A 17665-nucleotide genomic window follows, 5' to 3' on the forward strand; every position below is an offset into this window, starting at 1 on the left:
AAATTTTAATCTTTGATCGTATTCAACCACAAGATTTTTTCTACTTCAATCTTCAAATCTAAAGAACAAAATAAGATTATCGATGAGGTTGAACACGATGAATTTTAGAAGAAAATAATGGGTATTTCTATAATTTCACATTACTCTCTAAGGGAAGATTAAAGTCAAGAGTATGCCCTCACTCTAATTTTGGAAAAAAAGGTTTATCTCTAATTTTTCCAAAATTAGGAGGGGGTACTTTAAGATTACCATTAATACTTAATAGGAGCATTAGCGTAGACTAGACTACTAGAGAGCTCGCCCGCGTACAAACTCTGGGGCATGTGACCATAAATCTGCCATCTCTCTCCCTCTTGAATCCCTCCTTCGCTTTCTCTCTCTAAAAACTCGTATATTATTTCCCTCTCTCTCTCTCACAGAAAGCGAACGACTTTGATTTTTCTTTCCCCTTGAAGTCCACAAGAATTCTCACCTTACTTAGCCATGAAAGCTCACATCTTTTAAACCAGGTAAACCCTTTCTCTCTCTATGAATATATATGAGCTGTTCTTCATTTTGTGTTCTTGTTTTTTTTTTTTTTTTCTTTTTAGTCCAAAAGTCATCAATCAAGGTCAATAAATACATAACCACGAATACCCATTTTCCCAGACTTACTTTTCCACGTGGGTTTTGACGTTAAAGCTCTTCCATGGAGGTTAGCTAATCCTCTCCCTTCTTTTCTTGTTTAAGCATGTTTTACTCTTAATTTATATATCTGATTTAATGCAATTTTCTTAGTGTTTTAATGCTTGTTTTAGTGTTTGAAATTACTAGAATTTGATGGTTCACCTGGGAATTCTTAATGTTTCGATGTGAGATCATGTGGCGTTTAGTTAGAGATTGAGATTGATTCACTTATTGGGTTTCTTTTAATTTAATGTGATTTTCTTGTGTTTATGTTAGCTTGATATATGGGTAATCTTCGAGTTTGAAAATGGATCTGGGTTTGGTTTTTTTTTTTTTTTTTTGGTGGGTTTGTGACCTTGAAGCTCTGTTCATATGTTTCATGTCAAAATCTGTTATTTTGGATCAATCTTGTTTATGGGTTTATTGGGTTGTAAGTAGATGAATGCCTGTCTGTGTGTCTGTTTAGCTCAAGCATTCCCTGTGATCCCCGCCGAGATATATATATATATAGGGATTTTCATGCTGAAATACTGTTAATTCTAATGTATTTACTCATTTGATCTTCAGTTCCAATTCAAGATTTTTTATTGGAATAGAAGAAATTATTTTTCCCCTATAGAAGCAAATGCATGGCTAATTGGGTTTGGTGATAGGTTTAATTAAGCTATTTTTCACAGTATTTGTTATATTATGAGAAATTTCCTGCTTGAATTGTTGTTTTTTTTTTTGTCTGTTTGAAATTCGAATGTTCTATAGGTTGATCATTGAAACTTTTGGAAATAAAAAGTGGTAACTAATTCGGTATGTCCAAGTAAGAGTAAGAGTAGCTGCAGATGCAAACTAACTTAGTTGATAAAGTCTATGGGTGGTTATACAATAGACCTGCAATTCCCGCCAGCACCAAGTTACCAATCTCATTAAAAACAACCTTACTAATAGAAAAAGATAGATAGGGTAGCTCTCTAATGCATTATAAAATGCTTGGTGTTTGTCCCGTTTAAATGATTACACATATAGGATGTATACATTCACAAGGCATACATATACATTTAAAAAAAAAAAAAAAAGAATTTCCTAACAAGTGGAAACTATATACATTTTTTTTATTTTAATTTTCTTGAAAGAACAACATCTATATATTTTGGAAGCGAACTAACTTGCAGATAGCTTATTTGGATAGGAATTCAGATGTGAAGAGGAGAAGTGCCCTTTTTGTTCGAAATCTATGGCGTTAAGATCGAAAATTATCTTAGAATCCTAGTTTTAATGGCTACCTTATTTGATGGTTGAGTGAATCCTAGGGGTAGCTTATCAACTCTATAACAACCTGTATGAAAGATAGATGTTAGTGCATTTCAGTAGCAATGATATTACTAAACGATGTTTTTGCTATGATTTCAGCACGAGGGCATCATGTTCTTGTCTTATAAGTATGGGTAGATGCTGCAACTAATGTTCATAAGAAACTTCTATCCATCTTGTATTCTAATTTTTAATTACAACTGAAAGATGAAATCCTGTCAAAAACTTGATTTACCTATTTTGGCATTAGGTTTTTAATTTTTGGGAAAATTACTTAAAGGACCCTAGCGGAGGGTTTTCTTTCTAAATAGTCCCCAAGTTTTGGGCAGTATCTTAATAGTCCCTGAACCACTTAGTGCTGGGTTCACCACTTTTTATTGTCTAGTTCACCACTTTTTATTGTTGTGTTCGACGATTTTTTTAATGAAAATATTGTCGAACTCTGCACTAATTAAACATGACTTAAAAAGCGTTGAGTTCATCAATAATATAACAAATATCATCGAGCTTGATAATATTAATATTTTGAGTTCGACTATAACTATTGATGAACTCAACGCTTTAAGGTCATGTTTAATTATTGTCGAGTACAACAATAAAAAGTGGTGAGCTTGACAATGAAAATATTGACTAGAAAGTGGTGAACTCAACACTGAGTGGTTTAGGGACCATTAAGAAAGGTTTTTTTTTCTTTTTTTTACTAAATGGACTATTAAGATACCGCCCAAAACTTAAGGACTATTTGGAAAGAAACCACTCTGCTAGAGTACTTTAAGTAGTTTTCCCTTAATTTTTTTCACCTGTTACTTCGTGAGATCCACATCCTCATCTCATTGATGGATGGAAACTGTGAACCATGTATAATTTTGCTTTACATTTATGGCCTGAACAAAGGTTTCCAGCTCAATTTACAGGCTTTGGAAGTTCTGTATAGAATGTATATTGCCTTTGAATTATCCCTCTATCTTCATTCTTTCTTTTCATTTTAAAACATAAAAATTTATTAGATAAAAAAGGGTAAGTAATTGTGTGATCTTCCACGAAAGAGAATCAAAACAGACACCTGAGTGCCAACATATGAAAGCTCTTTACAATCTTCAGTACTAACTAGAGATATATTTATATTAGTGGAAGAATGTCTATTCCATTCATATCAGTTTTCACATTTATTTAGGTCATACGTTGGTTTCTTCATCTTTTTAATTTCAGATGGTTCTCTATTAATTAAAATGATTAACTCACTTTGGTTGACATATGGTGTACCCACATTGTACTTCTATGCATAAAAGAATTGGTTTAAAAAGCTTTCATCTTTTATTTCTTAAATAATGTTTGGGTCTATTTGAGGTATTCCTAAAGAATTAGATTAACATCTTTGCAAGTTTCTTGGGCTCACAGTTTTTAGTTTCAATTGTTTTGACAGATGGATTTAGTTGAGCTGGATAATGATGGAGAGAGCATCATAGAAGAAACATCTGCCAATCAGTTTCTTTCTCCGGGTTCTCCTGATGTGAATGACATCTTTGGAGATCCACACATACTTCCTCGAGTTGGAGATCAGTACCAAGTGGAAATTCCACCCTTAATTACAGAATCCAACCCTCAGCTTTTAACAAACCCATTTGATACTGAAGTCATGGTTGATGTTGATCATTTTTTTCTAATGGGATTACCCATCCCAATCATTTGGATCCATGACCAAGTTAATATTAAGTCCGAATCACTAGAATTTCTTGGTGGCCCAGATGTTGCTCTTGATAAAAATGGATCGGCAGAGTCCAAAAACAGTCAACAAAGCTATATATGTTCAAATAACAAAGATTCAAATTTTAAAGATGAAGCTTTAGATGTACACTTACCTTTGCAACAACATGAAAATTCTAACTCGGATCAGAAGTATACGGGCAAAGGTTACGTTCCGGTTCCTGGCTCATTAGGTAACTCTTGGAGTGATATGGAGCGGGAAAGCTTTCTTCTTGGTCTCTACATTTTTGGGAAGAATCTTGTTCAAGTGAAGAGATTTATTGAGAGTAAAGAGATGGGGGATATATTATCATACTATTATGGGGAATTTTATAGGTCTGATGGACACCGTAGATGGTCAGAGTGCCAAAAGATAAGGAGCCGGAGGTGTATAATGGGACAAAGGATTTTTACAGGATGGAGGCAACAAGAATTGTTATCACGTTTGCTTCCACATGTATCAGAGGAATGCCATAATACTTTGTCAGAGGTAATAATGTTTCAGCTTTCCTCTTTAATTTCTCTGACCCCAATATTTGGGATGAATAAAAGATGAAGATGGACTCTCTTTCTGTTCTTTAGTTATGTGTTTTTTTTTTATATTATAAATTGGGACTCGGAAAATAGTCAAAGTTGTTCTAGAATAAGGAAAGAGATCTGATAAACTGAAACTTTTCTAAGAAATTTTCTTTTCCATTGATTTGATATTTTATTAGTCTCCAAAATATTGTCAAACAACTTTGTTTACCAAGACAATTGAGTTTTTTATGCACTCTAGATATCTCTATTGGATACCATCTACACCCAAAGCCTTTCTTATCTTTTCATCCTTGACAAAGCTTCCATCACTTTTACAATTCTAATTCTAAGAAAGTTTATGTGCCACCTTTTTAAGATAAACTTTTCCTTCTAGTTTGAAGCATGCTATGTGGTCTTTACTTGTATTTGTAAAGTAGCCTTGCCATCTTTTCTTATTCTCTGATCCCTTACAGGACTCCTGGTCGTCATTATTAATGCATCTAAATTGATTTAGGTCTTTAGTTTTTCTCTCTTATTCTTGCAAATTTGTAAAAATCTTCCCCAACTATTTGGTATCCAACCCACTGTTTTAAGTTATAATATGACTCATGTTTTGCTTGATTTTTTTTTTTTTTTTGTTTCCTTTACATACTTCAATATTTTAAAGTTTCTTGCTTTTAGTTCATTGCTTAGTCTTTACTTGGGCCTCTTTTCTCTAATGGCCTTTGAACGTCATTGTTCTACCACCACTGTTATGAGTGATGTTCACTTTAAACTATCTTACAACTTTTTATGTTTGCTAATTTTTTAATAAAAATCTATTTCATTCTTATTTAAATGTAATGCCCGCTTCTAAATTACAAAAAACATGGCTTTAGGCAGAATCGAATGGAGGAATAGGATTTGGTTAGCCAACCCCAAATTTAGGGATAATGCTTTGATGATGATGACAACAACTTGCATCTAAATTCCACTTTCAAAATTGTCTCTAAAGTATTCTGTTTTTTTTTTTCTTTTTCATATTCCACCACCTTATTTTCTGCCATTTCTTACTTCCAGTCATTCTGTTCTGTCTTTCACTTCAAACATCTAAGGTAACTAACCCTTGTTAATTAAAATCTCTCCTAAGATATTGTTACATGTCTAGAGTATATGCAATGCAACAATATTTAGGAAAATGGAAAATAATTTTGTTCTTTGTTAGAGTTTTGTTCCCATAAAAATACGAGTTTGCTTCACTTTCAAGAGTTTGTATGATGGGTAGACTTGTAAGTTCACTTGACTTATACAAGCCTAGGAGTCTGGGCATGGTATCCAAAGAGTTAACACTTTCTAATTCATAGACATATGGGACTTGCATGATTTAAAATCTCATCTCAAGGCATTGTCCTGGTTAGGGAAAAACTGATATCATCTTGGCCAAGAATGTCTCATTCAAGTCACCATCGAGACCAAGACATCTTGGGCAAGAGATTCTGAGTTGATACTAAATTTTGAACCATGCTTGCAAGTCAATATTCTAAAGAGACGAGCCCAAGTAGCCCTGATATCTAGTGGCTCTTACAAAAATGACTTGGGAACACATATGCTCTTTATAGAAGCCAAGAAATGGTTTGGTGGGTAAAGAAACTGAAGTACTCTCATTGATTAAAGAAAGAAATTGGAGGTCTTGCCTGTCCAAGACTTTTCAACCCTTAAATGTCCTAGCCTTCTGAGCTAAAGCTCCTGGAGACTATTATTAATTGTGACTGGATTAGACATCAAGTATTTGTGCTTCAATGTGGTATTTTTGATGGATCGGATGTCAAGTATTTGTGTTTCAATATGGTATTTTTTGATCCCGCAAGTTCCTTGGGGTACTTTTTTGATGTGACCAACATTAAGGTGGCATGAGTATGAGATCTGTGGCAGATGTAGCTCAGTCATACCGAATCTTTTTATTAAATTTTTTTTGATAAGTATAAATTTATTAGAATGAGAATAAAAGGAGGCCGAGAAAATGATTCCAAATTTCAGTACTAAAGGCACCATGAAGCAAAATGTGATTTCCTGACTCACCATTTGCCCTACACAGAAAGCAATAGTTTGGCTTAAGCAAGCCCCTTTTGATTAAATTATCCAGGGTTAAGATTTTACGAATCTAGACCACAAATGTTTGCCTCCATGAGAACACAATCGAAAGAAGGCAAAAGAGTTTTGTAAAAGAAACTCACAGATAAGATTCTTTTCTTATTTGCGCTCCACTCTCTTCTAACTTCCTCAGTCCTCACAAATCTTGTATTAAATCATATTTAAAGTTTCTAGAATTTGACTAAATAGAATATATTTAAAGCATATTTCCTCCAACCAGGGCCAATTACAGCCTTAGAAGAAATATAAAATTGAAGGTCCTAAAAGAGCAAGATGAAGACCCAAAAGAATGTGAATGAAGATGGTGAAAGCAGATTGAACTCTCTTTCAAGAACAGAAGATGTGGCTCTGGACAGAGTGGGATGGAGGAACATGATTCGTTTAGCCAACCCCAAATCTTTAGGACAAGGCTTTATTGTTGTTTGTTATACTAAGTACAATAAGTTGAGAATATAAAAATCACTTGGGAGAGTAGAATATGTAGTAGAGCACATTCATTATGTTAACTATATAGAGCAGTATCTTTGTGCCCCAAGATTCATGGTTCAGTGTTACACATACCCAGTACAAGTTATTCTGCTCAATACAGTATGGCAGGAAAAAAACATCCAAGACATGGTTGTCATCTCTTTGAGGAAAACAAAGAGGAATCTTTCAAATATTTTTGGTGGTTTAATTGAGATATTGGATGCTTGCTTTAATTGAGGAATATGGGAATACATAGGAAAATCGTAAAGTAAAACCAGTGGACATTTCTTGTACTTTATGCAAAAGGCTTTGAATCTGCTTTACAAGTGAAAATGATTAATTACTTCATTTTAATAGCCTTTACTTGTACCTCTAGAATTACTTTTTTATTTATTTATTTCTTTTTCTGATAATAACAGAAATTTCTGTCATTCTGTTTTCTTTTATCCATATTTCATGGGCAGGTTTCTAAGACATTCGGAGAGGGCAAAATTTTTCTGGAAGACTATGTCTCAACTTTGAAAGCTAAAGTTGGCATAAGCACTCTTATAGAAGCTATAGGAATTGGCAAAGGGAAGCAAAATCTCACTGGCATTGTGGACCCAATTAAGACAAATCAAGTTATCCCTATTCGTCAAGAAATACCGAGTGGCAAGGAATGCAACTCTCTTACATCTACTGACATCATCAAGTTCCTAACAGGAGACTTTCGATTAAGCAAAGCCCGGTCCAACGATCTTTTCTGGGAAGCCGTTTGGCCCCGTTTGCTTGCAAGAGGATGGCACTCTGAGCAGCCGAAGAATCACTCTTATGTTGGCTCCAAGCATTCATTGGTGTTTATCATACCTGGTGTTAAGAAATTCTCGAGAAGGAAACTTGTGAAAGGAAGCCACTATTTTGACTCTGTTAGTGATGTCTTGAACAAAGTTGCATCAGATCCAAGGCTTCTTGATGTTGAGGTGGAAGCATCTAAAGGTGTTGGCAGCAAGGAAGAATATGAATTGGACCAAGATGGTCCTTCAGATCGTCAACGACATTGTTATCTTCAACCACGAATTTCAAAGTGCAATTCAGAGCTCATGAAATTTACTGTTGTTGACACAAGTTTGGTTTATGACGAAGGACCATTCAAGGTGAGAGAACTGAGGACTTTACCCGTCGAAACTACAAATAGTTCCACCCCAACTAGTCTTTCTGGGGAGACTGATGGGGAGAGCTCTGAAGAGCCTGTGGATGAGCCGGACTCCAATGAAATGTTATCAAATGATCAAGAGGAAGCTAATACTTCTAGGCCTGCAGAGGATGTACTTGACTTATCGGATTGTTTAGTTAATGTTTCTAAGCAAGCAAAGCCAATTAATGGCCCGGCTACCACCAATGCTTCGATGTCCAATGATGATGATCGCTATCCCAATATGTGTAATGAGAAGCACCCAAGGAAGAATACCGTAAAGTGCCAATTCAGCCGAAGAGTCAAATCTGGTCAATCGAACTATTTATCCCCCGTCACGAAACGACGGAGATTAACTGTTTGTAGTTACTCAGAGACAAGTTACAGCTTGAACAATCTTTCTGAGGGCTCCAAGCTAAAACAAGAGGAACCCCATTGCTGTTTAGATTCACGTGATGCAGATGAGAACATGGTATCTGAAGTTGGTCCATCTCAAGAAAAAGTATCAACTAGTACTTCACCTAAAGGCAGTCCAAATGATAACCATGAAGGCATTCTTAGTGAGAATTGTTTCGGCTCAACAGTGTCTCACGAGAAAGCTGAGCCCCGAACTTTGATCGACCTAAACCTACCACATGTCCCGCAAGATTTTGAAACTGGTGAACCTGTCGTCAGCACCGAAGTGGTGGACACCCAGGACGATCCAATTACAATAGAAGTGGATTCCCAGACATTGAGAGCCTCTAATGGCATGCCCAGTGTAGAACATGAACCTGTTGTGAATGTGCGGAGGCAGAGCACAAGAAACCGGCCATTGACCACGAGAGCATTGGAAGCTCTTGAATGTGGGTTTCTAAACACAAAGCGGAGACGGAGGGGCACAGAGGCTATATCATGGGAGAGCTCGATACTGAGACCCTCTCGGCGGGCCCGTGGTAGGGTTGGTGTTACTGAAAACCTTGGTAGTGTCGGTACTGGAGTTGTGGATCCCAAGGTGGATGATGGGGTTGATGAAGAGTGCAGTAGTAACCTTGTCGTGGTTAGCAATCCAGTTACCAATCATCCTGGAATCTTTGCGGGCAAAGACAATCAAGCTGGTTAGGTGTTCTTACATGCTTTGGACAAGGTTTACTTGTCATTTGGCCTTTAGGGTCCTATCTATCTTTCGCACCCATAACAACTGATTCTACATCAAGGGCACAGCAATCTTGTTCACACTGAAACTATGGTGTTTGTGGCTGGTGAAATCTCAGAATGGTATACAGGCTTGGACAAAAATGGGAGAAAGGGGTTTAGGGACAGTTGGAGTCATGTAGTGGACAAGAAGACTTTGACAGTCTCGGCACTTTTCTCTTTTAAAATATAACTGTGGTGGCTGATCCTATTTGTTATTCGGAAACATTGTTTCGACCAAAAAGTTGCAGATACCGATCTCCGGAAAGATAATAAACCCTATGTTCCTTCTATTTACATTTACACGGGTTTGACCAAAAAGTTGCTGATACCATCTCCAGAAAGACAATAAACTGTATGTTTCTTCCATTTACAATAAGATTGCATATTATTCTCAAATACCCATAGTTGTAGTAAGGGTAGTTCTGGTTATTTTAATCGTTAGCCTTCTACCCTTAACTCTACTGCAATGAAAGATCCAAGGTATGGAGTCTACTTGCTACCTTTTTTATGAACTTGAGATATGTTTGATCCTTTAAATGAGTGGCAGTTGCTAAGAAGAGATATCATACTCTCTCTCACAAACTAGAGACACTCGGCAAAATCCAGTAATCAAGACGATGAGCAATTATTCCAAAACTCTCTATCTACACCATGGTTTTTAAACTCGGTATCTCGTCTCGTCTCGTCTCGTCTTGTTCAACTCTGATACCGAGTTGACTCGGACAATACGTCTCGTCTCGTTCGACATTGAGACAATGGTTTTTAACCATTTAAAGAATTTGAAAAAATCTAAAAAACTTCGTAAATGATTCCTATTAGAAAAAACCCAAAAAAATATAAAATTAAAAAAAAATTGATTTGGAGGTGAAAGAATAGAAGATTGAGGCATAACTCGTTTGTCTTGATTAACTCGGACGAGATTTTGAAAATCTCGTCCGAGACGTCTCGTTTAACTCGCGAGTTAAATACTTTACTGCGATGTTTCGTCCGTATCATTCGTATTGTCTGAGATAATCGAAAATATCATTCGTGACGACTTGTTTATCTCACGATACGCAGTGTCTCTTAACACTTTGTGAGTTGGTCTCGTTGGACTTCGATATCGAGTTAACTCGGGCGGTACGTCTCGGTCTCGGACAAGTTTAAAAACCATGATCTGCACATATGTATTGGTATCCATTTTTCTGTCCTACATTTGAAAAAAAAGGGTTCAAAGCCTATAATGGAGAGGATAACATGGTTAGAAATCAGTATGAAATTATAGTTGTTGTTGATTTGTGTTTCAACGCTGTGGAAGATATTTCTTGAGTGAGTGACATGTGGCAATCTTGAGGAATCATAACCGACTCACCGAATTATGTGGAGGGCCAACCGACCAAGCATTAAGACCAACCTTTCAAATTACGTTAGTGGGTAGGTCGGGGGAGACTCCGTAAAACCTGGTATGTTAGATGTAATTGCTCCTGCAACTAAGAGGTTAGGTGTACCTGCTCTTGCAACTGAGAGTTTAAGGGCAATTGCTCCCACGAAAATCGAGGCAGATCACAGAGTAGATGCACCTACTCCAGAAAGAATCCAGGGAGATCCACAAGTGGAAAATTCTATAAATATAAGGTAGCAACACACCTAAAATTAGGGGTGCACACTGGATTGGGTAAATCCGAGAACCGAGCCAATCCAAAGCCTTTTGGATTAGATTGGTTCGGATTGAGCATGGGTTGGTTCGGGTGCGGATTGTTAAAAAAAAAAATCTGATTGATTTGATTCGGTCCCGGATTAGGGGTATAGTAGAATCGAACCAATCCGAGAACCGAACTAATCCGAAGTATCTATTATAATATATATTTGTACTAATTTTTATATGCTTTAACAATATATTTCGAAAAAGAACGATTTTCTCCTAATGAATTTTAACTTCCTTTCTATTTCATTTTATGAGTATTTTGTGTTACACTCATATTTGAATATGATTCTAATATTTATTTTCTTTTCAATTTCATTAATTACGGATCTTTGAATTATAAGAATTTCTTTATCGATCACTCCCCCACTTGAAATATCCATGAAATTTTCATTTAAAAAAAATAAATTCTAGTAATTTTTGGTGCATAGGTAGACCGATGTAAGATCGGACTATGGGTTTGTTATTTTTGTGTTATGTGTGATGCTTTGTTCATATTGAAATAAAAAGTATGTTCATGTTTTGTTTATGCATGCTATGTCTTATGTGTGATGCTTTGTTTAATATTTATTTTGCTTAGTTTTAAGTTTTAATTATTTTAATTTTACTATTGAAAATAATAAGTATGAGAACCGAGATCCGATCTGAACCAATCCGAACCAAAGTTGGTTTGGATTGGTTCGGTTCTATAGGGTAATTGGATTGGTTTGGTTCTAAATTTGTAAAACCGATCATGTTTGGTTCAGTTCTAATTTTGTCAAAATCCGAACTAATCCAAACCATGTGCACTCCTACCTAAAATGTTAGAAAAATATTCCTTGGAGAACACTTTGTTAAGTCGTCATTGAAATTCTAACTTGAGCGTTGGAGTGGTTTTGCTGCAAGTCCTCCTCCGAGTTTAGGAAGAATCAATGAGGATCACGAGGTAGATCAAACTTTTGCTTCTACAATTTGGCGTTGTCCGTGGAAAACGTTACAAAGAGAGAAATGACCAACATGGTGAGAGTAAGAGGTGAAGGACGTGGAGAACCGTCAAACCCCTTACCAATGGACTTACCTCCAGCACCGCAAGATCCAATGCTTGCGCTGCATCATTTGTTAACGGAAATGAGAGAAGAAATGCATAAGGGATTAGAGAAGCAGAATGACGAGATTACAACAATAAAGAGGGAAAACGAGGAACTCGGACAGAGACTGGGTGAGGGAATGAGACATGAGGAGGTCTGGAAGGGGAAGGTATTCAAGGACACCCGTCCCGTGCAGCGGAATGAACCAAGGGTGTGGACTCGGCTGCAATAAGAACACGATAGGGAAACTTTGATGCTCGGAACTCGATGACGAAGTTGAAGAAATGCTGATAAGGAGAGATGAGGAACTCGTTCGAGAAAAGAATCTGGGACAAAAAGCTCGAAATGCTATTCAAGAACTTAGGGAGACACTATTCTCACCAACAATAATGGGATCCAACCACCCGAGGGCATTCCATTAACCAAAATTCGAAGCATCTGATGGAACGAGTGACCCTATGGACCATATTCTCCATTATAGGAGTCAAATAGTCTTGTATCAGAACGATAATTCGTTATTTTGCAAACGCTTCCCGTCAACTTTGAGGTAGGGGCTATGACGTGGTTCTAAGGGCTGTCTGCTGAATCAATAACAAAATTTTCCAAGCTGGAAGAAGCGTTTGTCCGACAATTCGTCCACTTACGTAAAAAGAAAGTCGGTGTAAACACGCTTTTTAACCTATGACAAGAAGTCGGCGAGAGTATACGTTCTTTCGTGACTCGATTTCGGACAAAGACACTAGTTGTTGAGAATATCGATGAGGTGCCTGCTTGCGCAGCCTATGTAGCGGCAATCATCCTTGAAACTCGGTTGCATGAATCATTGATCAAGTCTGACCCTCATGACTTGAAAACCTCTATGCGAAAGTTGAGAAATACATCTTAGTGGAGGAGTCGCTGAAGAGTAGGGGGCAAATAGTACAAACAGTCGTCGTCAGTACGGCAAATCCTGAGACTCCAAAAACTGTAGTCGAGCCAGGTAACGGGGGTAGTAGGAAGAGACGTTGGGACCAGAAAGAGCAGTCGAGGTGGAAGAGGGGGTGAGTATATACATCGCTCAACGAGAAGTTGTAAGTGATACTGAGACACATCTACAGCGACCCTGGCTTCATGCAACCACCTCGTGATTACTGAGGAAAGTCGGGAAAACTATACTACGAATGCCACGGAGTAGAAGACCATCTGACCAAAGATTGTTACAAATTGTGACATATCGTACAAAATATGATTGAAGATGGAAAACTCACGAGATATGTGGTTGCCACCACTAGAGAATGACGAAGAGATCAAAGGGAAGAGAATTAGATACCATGACCTCAAACACCTAGGGGATAGAGGCAGCATGAACCCTAGGGGCGTAGAGTAGTGCACACAATCTTGGGGTTATATGAATTAGAAAGGTAGTCAAAGCATGTGGCCAGAACAATAGTAAGAAAGATATGCTATGAAGTTAGCATCAACCAAGTATCCTCGGGGGTCGGCGAAGCACGAAGATTGTGTCCCGTCTCGGGGGAACATGCAGTAATGTTCACTGAAGATGACTTCCAAGGTATAACAATGTCTTATCAAGACGTGCTCATAATAGCGTTGCCAGTTGGAAGCGTAAACCTCAGGAGAATTTTGGTGGACGTCAGCAGTGTAGTAGACATCCTCTTTTTTAGGAGTATCGAAAAAAATGGGGATCTCAGAAAGCCTTGAGCTAACTTAGTTCATTGTGTTCAAATTCAACGGAGCCTTGACTTTCTTAGTTGGAGAAATAACCCTTCCAATAGCAGTAGGGTCAAGGGTTGTCATAACGATCGATGCAGATTCGGCGTACAATGCCATTCTCGAAAGGAGATGGATACATGAGATGAAAACCGTCCCTTCAACCTACCATCAAGTAATACGATTCCCAAATAGGAAGGGAATAATGGAAATCAGTGGAGAACGAGAAATGTCCCAAAGGTGTTTTATAATGGCACTCAACCCCGGACAACATGGTGGAATCGAGCCTCGGAAGAAGAGGAAAGAGCCACCTATTGAAGTTGAGCAATTATAGCAATTACAAAAAGAATTGCAGAAAGAATGGGTGGCATCGATCGAGGAAGTAGAACAAATAGATCTTAGTACCAACAAAAAATAGCTAATTAACGTCGGGACATTACTACCAAATGAAGAACATGATATGCTGGTGCAGTTTTTGAAAGCCAATAAAGATGTTTTTGTATGGTCTTTCGAATATATGCCAAGGATAGATCCCCTTTTTGTGTGTCATCGATTAAACGTCGATGAGACATTCCGACCAGTTTGGCAAAAACCAAGGATATTGTCCCCACACCTGAGACAAAGGTAAATGAGGAGTCAGTAAACTCTTGAGAGTGGGATTCATCAAAGAACTTAAGTATCCTGAATGGATAGTGAATATAGTAGTAGTGCCAAAAAAGGATGAGAGGGTCTGGGTTTGCATCGATTTCACCAACTTTTACAAAGCCTGCCCAAAAGATAATTTTACCTTGTCGAGGATCGATAGGTTGGTTGATTCCACTTCGGCACATGAAATGGTGTCATTCATGGACGAATACTCAGGATATAAGCAGATTCCCCTGGCAGTAAAGGATCAGGAGATAACATCTTTCATAATTGAGCAAAGGTTGTTTCACTACACAGTCATGCCTTTCGGGTTAAAAAAATGCAAGGACAACATATCAGAGACTGGTAACTAGAATGTTCGAGGACATGATCAAGAGGACGGTAGAGGTGTACATCGATGATCTGCTAGTAAATAATAAAAAAATAGAAGACCACCTAAGAGATCTTGAGGTGACGTTCAAGCCCCTAAGGGGATATCGAATGAGGTTAAACTCGAAAAAGTTATCAGGGTGTCTTTTGAAAAAGTCCTTGAGTATATAATTACAAATAGAGGAGTTGAGGCAAACCCAAATCAAATACGATTTTTGATCGAGATGCCAAGTCCGAGGAACCTGAAGTAGGTGCAGACTTTAGCCGGGAGGATACGACCTTGAATAGGTTCATCTCTCGAGTCTCGGATAGATGTTGTCTATTATTCAGCTTGTTGAAGAAAGGAAAAAGGGTTTGAGTGGAATGAAGAATGCGAGACAGTTTTCCGCAACCTTAAGAAATACTTGAGATAGCCACCTATTCTCAATACTTTAAAAGAAGGGGAAGAGTTGGAGATCTATTCGGCAACCACAACATTGTCTATAAGCTCGATCTTATTCAAGGTAGACCTCGGGCAAGAGTATCTTATCTATTACATCAACAAAATGCTAGGCCCATCAAAGGTCAAATACACAAAAATTGAAAAGGTTAGCATATCCCTAGTTTATGCAGCATAGAAACTTCGATCCTACTTTTTGTCTCATTGAATCCGAGTAGTAAACAATCACCCTCTAAAAGACATGATGTATAGGCCGGAAAAATTTAGGAGAATGGTGAGATGGGCAGTAGCTCTTGGAGAGCACGACCTATAGTTCGAAAAAAGAACAACATTGAAAAGACAAGTGTTGGCGGATTTCCTAGTAGATTTTTCAATCAAGGATCCTAACTGGGAAGAGGAAGAGGATGAAATAGTAGAAGAAATCGACCCATGCAGCAGTCAATCAGGGTAGAGAATGTTCGTCGACGGGTCGTCAAACTATACTGGGTCAAGTGTCGGCATAGTGTTGGTAACCCTGAACAATGACATGCTCAAGTATTGAAGCTCGGGTATGGGACTTCAAACAACGAGGTAGAATATGAAGTCGTCATAAATGGGTTCAAAATGGCTAAGGACCTCAAGATCAGCAAACTTATGGTATTTAGACTCCTAGCTAGTTGTAAACCAGTGTGGTAGAGAGTACAAGGCTAAAAATAAGTAGATGGCAAGATACTTGGCAGTAGTAAAAAGATAGCTCAACAAATTAATCGAAGTACAGATAAATAGAATTTCGAGGGACAAAAACAGATACGTTGACTCGCTAGCGTTCATTGCTTCAATACTTGGAGATTTGGAATCTTGAGTGATACCCGTGGAATATCAGCAAAAGGCAAATATCGACTGTCAGCTAGAGAAATGTATATAGATCGACCAAACGCTGGATTGGATGCACAACTACATGGAATACCTTCGGTCAAGACTCCTCCCTGAGGATAAGAAAAAGGCAAGGAACCTCCTTTATAAGATCAGAAGGTATACTAGTCGATAGAGAACTGTACAAAATGTCGTTCGGGGGACCACTCTTGAAATGCAAAAGAATCCGAGCTAGTAATGGTAGAGATGCATGGGGGAGTATGTGGGAATCACTTGGGAGGACGGTCACTGACGAATAAAGTAGTAACTTAAGGATATTTCTGGCCAAGGATGCAAGAAGATTGTAAAAGGTACAACAGAACGTGTGACAGATGCAAAAGTTCGCTCATTTGAACCTCCGACCTTCTGACGAGCTTCACTCGATGACAACTTCCTGACCATTCACAATCTGGGGAATGTATATCGTTGAGCCCTTACCTCAAGAGAAAGGGAGTAAGAAGTTCATACTGGTGGCAACGGACTACTTCACAAAATGGGTAAAGGCTATCCAACTTACTCGAATAAGAGAGGAAGAAGTTATCAAATTTACATGAGAACACATCATAACACGTTTTGGGATCCCATATGTGATAATCTCAGAAAACGACATACAATTCAAAGGAAATCGAGTGCAATTGTACTATAAAGAGTACGAGATCCACTCACTCCAATCATCGTCGAGTTACCCACAAGGGAATGGATAGGTAGAAGTTTCAAACAAGACGATACTGGATAACCTAAGAAAAAAGACTAGCCGAACATAAAGGGAAATGGGTGGAAGAATTGTACAACGTATTATGGGCATACTGAATGATGCTTAGACAAGCCTCGGGGCTAACACCGTTTGCATTAGCATATGGAATGGAGGCCGTCATCCCCACCAAGGTACAAATCCCCACAATCAGAGCGCAAGTTGTTGAGGCAAGCATGAACGAGGAAATGATAGCACGAAATCTTGATTGGTTGGATGAAACTCGAGAGAGAGTAATGGAGAGACTCACACGGTATCAATAGCAACTGAAGAGATCTTATGATCGAAGAGCACGGAAGAGGGAGTTCAAGGTTGGAGATATTGTACTGCGAAAGGTATTCTCCAACACAAAATAGCTAAACAATGGAAAGCTATGAGCAAATTGGGAAGGACTGTACATCGTCTACAAAGTCGAAGAAGCAGGGGTATATTATTTAAAAACGGTACTAGGAGATGTAATCACGGCATTGTGGAATGCCTTCAACCTCAAAAAATACTATCAATGAAATATCTTATCTCCAAACGTTATTACATTCTATTACCCTTTAAAAGTCTTGGATCATCTAAATTTAAACCTATCCTGGGACTTCTGTCGATTATTATCAGAATCCTCCGCAAGATGAAAAGCCTTGGCATTTCACTAGAGTCAAGCCCAATTAAGGAGTTGGTATAGAGAAAAACCTTGGCCTTTCACTAGAGCCGAACCCAACTGAGGAGTTGGTATATCAAAAAGCCTCACCCTTTATTGGAGTTGAGCCCAATTGAGGAGTTGGTATAATGAAAAGTCTTGGTACTTCACTGGAGTCGAGTCCAATTGAGGAATTGGTACAACAAAGAGCTTTGACCCTTCATTATGGCCAAGCTCGGTCCAGGATCTCATTCGGTCATGTTATTATATACCTAAGTCTTTGGTCATCTCACGATCTAAGCCCAATCTGGC

At 38.0% G+C, this 17665-nt stretch overlaps 1 protein-coding gene across 2 annotated transcripts; it reads left to right on the plus strand.

Moving 5' to 3' along the window:
* The first annotated feature begins 284 nt into the window (after nucleotides 1-284).
* LOC147395954 (uncharacterized) lies at nucleotides 285-9712 on the plus strand. Of its 2 annotated transcripts, none has more exons than XM_086450630.1 (4): nucleotides 285-509; nucleotides 591-694; nucleotides 3392-4201; nucleotides 7293-9712. In XM_086450630.1, the coding sequence occupies exons 2-4, from the start codon at nucleotides 689-691 to the stop codon at nucleotides 9099-9101; spliced, it is 2625 nt and encodes an 874-aa protein (XP_086306756.1). In that variant the 5' UTR covers nucleotides 285-509; nucleotides 591-688; the 3' UTR covers nucleotides 9102-9712. The 2 variants fall into 2 exon arrangements, with proteins under 2 accessions (XP_086306756.1, XP_086306757.1); XM_086450631.1 differs by having other exon boundaries at nucleotides 649-694.
* The last annotated feature ends 7953 nt before the right edge of the window (nucleotides 9713-17665 follow it).

Source organism: Akebia trifoliata, chromosome 8 (assembly GCF_017979445.1).
Source record: "Akebia trifoliata isolate Shusen 1 chromosome 8, ASM1797944v1, whole genome shotgun sequence".
Classification (NCBI taxonomy): Eukaryota; Viridiplantae; Streptophyta; class Magnoliopsida; order Ranunculales; family Lardizabalaceae; genus Akebia; species Akebia trifoliata.